The sequence below is a fragment of the Colobus angolensis genome, unplaced genomic scaffold (genome assembly GCF_000951035.1).
Source record: "Colobus angolensis palliatus isolate OR3802 unplaced genomic scaffold, Cang.pa_1.0 Scaffold446, whole genome shotgun sequence".
NCBI lineage: Eukaryota > Metazoa > Chordata > Mammalia > Primates > Cercopithecidae > Colobus > Colobus angolensis.
The window spans coordinates 1,636,119-1,640,815 of record NW_012117888.1 but is presented as its reverse complement, the minus strand read 5'-3'; the positions used below and the strand labels follow the sequence as shown (position 1 = coordinate 1,640,815).

The following is a 4,697-nucleotide window of genomic DNA, read 5'->3' as shown; positions in this document are numbered from 1 at the left end:
AGGTCAGGAGATCGAGACCATCCTGGCTAACATGGTGAAACCCCGTCTCTACTAAAAATACAAAAAACTAGCCGGGCGAGGTGGCCGGCGCCTGTAGTCCCAGCTTCTCGGGAGGCTGAGGCAGGAGAATGGCGTGAACCCGAAATGCAGAGCTTGCAGTGAGCTGAGATCCGGCCACTGCACTCCAGTTTGGGCAACAGAGCGAGACTCCGTCTCAAAAAAAAAAAAAAAAGAAATCGTAAATAAATTCCTTTCCCATGTACACAGAAATTTGCACATAAAAAACCCTCTACTTTCAGAATTTGTTAAAGTTATATACAAATATAAAATGGAAGTTGAGCTTTGATACTTGTTTTGTTTTAAAATCATACAATCCTGATAGCAGAAGTCAGTTTTTCAAAAGCCAGGATGTGTGCCAGAGGAATATAGGGGCTAAACAAATTCAGCTTTGAGCACAATGATATCAAGCATGGCAGAAGGATTAACAAGGGGCAGGGAAGGAATGTGGCTACCTTCCCCAGTGCCAGTCGGTATAGTGCTCTGCTGAGTCAAGTTATAAGAAAAGCAATAAAAGGAAGGAACGAAACAGAATGATTCAAGGAACGAATGACATGTCCACAATAGAGCGACTATGTAGTTTATATTGGAATGGTATATAAAAAATTATAACAGAAATTGCCACAATAAAATCCATCATAGATACATCTGGACAGGTCTGGGCAAGTTTAAGAGGACAGGCAGTCCTTGTCTCAGGACCTAGCAGATGGTGTGAAGGAAGTGGGTAGCGTGACAGGGCAACAAAGAAGCGCATAAAGGGGAGGAAAATACATGACTGTTGCCACAGGGAAACAATAGATATGCCATGGTGGTCAAGTTAGAAGCAAATTTTACTATCCGAGTCGCTCTCTGCCTTTACACACATGTACCCAGCCATGCACATGTGCACACACACACATCACCACCACCATCACCTTTGAAAGAAATCCTGAGTATGTTCTGAGTGCCAAGAATACTGACAGAGTCAGATGATCATCTGATTAGATATGTGAGGTCACAAATCCCATTGTGACCTGCATTCTCGTGTTCCTTACAGAAGGTAATTCAAGTATCTTCTGACCTGCTCACATTTGCCAAGCTGGGTAAGAATGATGATGGTGAAGAGCAATTTGGAGAAAAAAAAATCATTAAGAGGGTGAAGTAAAGCTGTTCATCGCGTTTGTTGCCTGTCTATTAGTGATACACTCCTTTTGACTCAAGAAGAATCCTGGAAAGCTTCAGAGGAGCAATGTAAAGGTGAAAACAGGGACAGTGGGAAGCCGGCTGAACTGACCTCAGTGAGTAGTGCTGAGTTCACAATGCAGCCAGAATAATAGAAAATAAGAGCAAGCAACTATTTTCACAACATCTATAACAATGTTATTTAGATGTTAAATAATAATGACCCCTCAAAAATGTTCATGTCCTAATCCTGGGAACCTATGAATATGTCAGCTTACGTTTGCAGATGTGATAAAGTTAAGGACTTTGAAATAAGGAAATGATTCTGGATGATCAAGGTAGGCTCAATGTAATTACCAAGGGCCTTAACAGTGGACAAGGGGGACAGAAGTGGTCAGAGTGATATGATGTGAAAAGGCTTTGACCTATTGTTGCTGGCATTGAAGAGGGAAGAAGGGCCCATGAACCATGTCATGTGGGCTGGGCTCTAGAGCTCAAAAAGGAAAGAAATTGGTTCATTGTGAAGATTATATAGCATAGGTACCCTAGTCCACCACGCAAAAGATCTGACAGCTCACCACCTAGTTTGGCCAGACAAAATCAAGAATGTCTGAATTCTATCTTACACACTAGCTAGCATCTCTACAACATGAAGCCTGAAGATCTATAATCATAAAGTCTTTGAGCAGGTATGTTGGGGGATGCTGTAAAAGGAATTCACATTTTCATAGGAGGTTAAAAGTGGTGACCCCTAAGGCCTATTTTGTTTTTGATCAGCAGTAGCCATCTGGCCCCAGAGTATCCCTCAGTCTGCAGCTTTAGAAGTTGCAAAATGGATGATTATAACTTCGGGGAACAAGGAGTGAATTGTAGTTAGCACCTGGCTTTCCAATATAAATAAACTCTACGGGTCTGTGTTACCTTTCATAGGGCACAGATTGTTTATAATAGAATGTGACATATATGTTGTTAAACATTTTTATGTTTCATTCACTGTTGTTTCTCCAGAACCTAGGAGAGTTTCTGGCATACTGTAGCTATTCAATAACTATTTCTGGAATAAATAACTGAACACTAGAGATGACATAGATTTTACAGAAGGTAAATCAAGTATCTTCTGACCAGCATCAGCCAATCTTTTCTTTAATATATTTACTAATTTGTAGATAAGGAAATTTCAGAAGACATAGTATACTGAAACAAAGCAAGGTCTTTGACATGTGTGATTATTATTTTCCTGTAAACAAATATGGGCTGTAGCTGAATATGCGGAGGTAAAAAAACAAAACAAAACAGAACAAATATGGGCTAAATGCAAGAATATTCATGTAGATTAATTTCTGATTAAATAACTATATTGAAAGTTGCCTCGGGGGCCGGGCGCGGTGGCTCAAGCCTGTAATCCCAGCACTTTGGGAGGCCGAGTCGGGCGGATCACGAGGTCAGGAGATGGAGATCATCCTGGCTAACACGGTGAAACCCTGTCTCTACTAAAAAATACAAAAAATTAGCCGAGCGAGGTGGCGGGCGCCTGTAGTCCCAGCTACTCCGGAGGCTGAGGCAGGAGAATGGCCTAAACCCGGGAGGCGGGGCTTGCAGTGAGCCGAGATCCGGCCACAGCACTCCAGCCTGGGAGGCAGAGCGAGACTCCATCCCCCCCCAAAAAAAAGACAGTTGCCTCGTTATTTAATGAGCATCAATCTGGAGTGAAGTCCCCTTTGACCTGCAAGGCTCTATCCTTGATGCTTGCAATTATTTATAAATTTTTAAAATTTCGTATTTGTAGAGACAGGGTCTCGCTCTGTCACCCAGACTGGAGTGCAAAAGGCATCATCATACCTCACTGTGACTTCAAACTGTTAGATTCAACCAATCTTCCTACCTCATCCTCCAGAGTAGGTAGGACTACAGGCATGCTCTACCATGCCCCACTAATTAAAAAAAAAAAAAAAATTGTAGAGACAGAGTCTCACTGTGTTGCCCAGGCATGTCTCAAACTCTTGGCCTCAAGTGATCCTCCTGCCTTGGCCTCCCAAAGGCTTGGGATTACAGGTATGAGCCACCAGGCTGACCAATACTTGCATTTAAGTATTTTTATTTGTTACTTAATTGGATGAAGATATGAGAACATGCTTATAGAATATGCAGATAATACATAACTGAGAGTAAGAGCCTCTATGATGAATAGCAGAGTCCAGATCCTCAAATGTCTTGCCAGCTTGAATAATGCACTGAATCTATCATATGATATATAATAAGGACAAGCTGGGGGAGGGTTGGCAACAATAAATTCAATGTGAATCAAAATGTAGATGTGGCTACCTAAAATTTAATGATTCTTAAGCCATAGTAGTGATATGGTATCTAAACTCTGCATGGTTTCATAACCACCTAGAATATCTGTTTTGGGAATCACATTCTAAAAGAAAATAAACAAATTGCATTGCATTTAAAGGAAGGCAAATAGAATGATGGAGCTGATTTCTAACATCAGATGGTGAAACCAGACTGAAGGTATTGTTGATTTTATAAGAAATAACATGGGAAGGCAGAAGCAGAAGGTTGCATGACACTCATATGCAAATATTTTCTTTTTAAATATACTAATAATGTTTATTGAGGGAATCAGGATAAAACTAAAATAACAGACAAAGTACGTAAGAAAGAGGGGTAATTGAAGTGAAGGCATTTTTTTTTTTTTTTTTAGGTGGACAGGAAGTAGAATTTATTGGTGAGTATTAAGAGGGGGCAGCACAGTGGAAGCCTTCATGAGTGCAGGGCCTGCCACTTGTCCAGAGTGCCACGACTGGGAATGTACTTGACCCATCTGGGATCAGCCGCTTCTCAGCCACCATGTCTTCAAATTCATTGGCATTGAACTTGGTGAAGCCCCACTTCTTTGAGATGTGGATCTTCTGGCGGCTGGGGAGCTTGAACTTGGCCCTGCACAGGGCCTCAATCACATGCTCCTTGTTCTGCAGCTTGGTGCGGATGGACATAACTTGGCCAATGTGAACCCTGGCCACAGTGCCCTGGGGCTTTCCAATGGCACCTCGCGTGCCTGTTTGGAGCCTACGCTGGGGTAGTGGAAGGTCAGAAACATGAACATCCATCTGAAAGGTCTGTCTCCAAGGTCCCTTAGAGCAACCCATACAACAAACAGGCTGCATCACTACCAGGGAAGCTGCTGTTTGCAGCCATTGCACACTGGGCCCCCATGAGGAAAGGAACTCAGTCGGCTTAATTGGCTGCAGGACTCATATGCAAATATTTTAAAGAAAGGTAGTAGTAATATAGTGGGAAGGTGAATTCTAGAGAAACATAGCTTAAGTTTCAATTCCAACTCTGCCACTTCCCAAATTTGTGATGTAAGGAATTAAAAAACAGTATCTTTTCCTCATCCATTGCAAGGTTCATAGCTGACATCCCTATAAGTAAAAAACAGATTAACAAGAGAAAAGCATACCAAACTTATTTAG

The 4,697-nt window shown here is 41.8% G+C and overlaps 1 protein-coding gene across 1 annotated transcript; it reads right to left on the bottom strand.

Annotated features, from left to right (window-relative positions):
• Nucleotides 1-3,892: 3,892 nt before the first annotated feature.
• On the bottom strand, nt 3,893-4,428 carry LOC105522922 (60S ribosomal protein L10-like). The gene has a single exon (XM_011957543.1). The coding sequence runs from the start codon at nt 4,386-4,388 to the stop codon at nt 3,957-3,959; it is 432 nt and encodes a 143-aa protein (XP_011812933.1). The 5' UTR covers nt 4,389-4,428; the 3' UTR covers nt 3,893-3,956.
• Nucleotides 4,429-4,697: the final 269 nt, after the last annotated feature.

Bases quoted from the DNA above. Each gene is read 5' to 3' on its own strand.
- LOC105522922 (XM_011957543.1), bottom strand. From the start codon at position 4,388: ATGCAGCCTGTTTGTTGTATGGGTTGCTCTAAGGGACCTTGGAGACAG.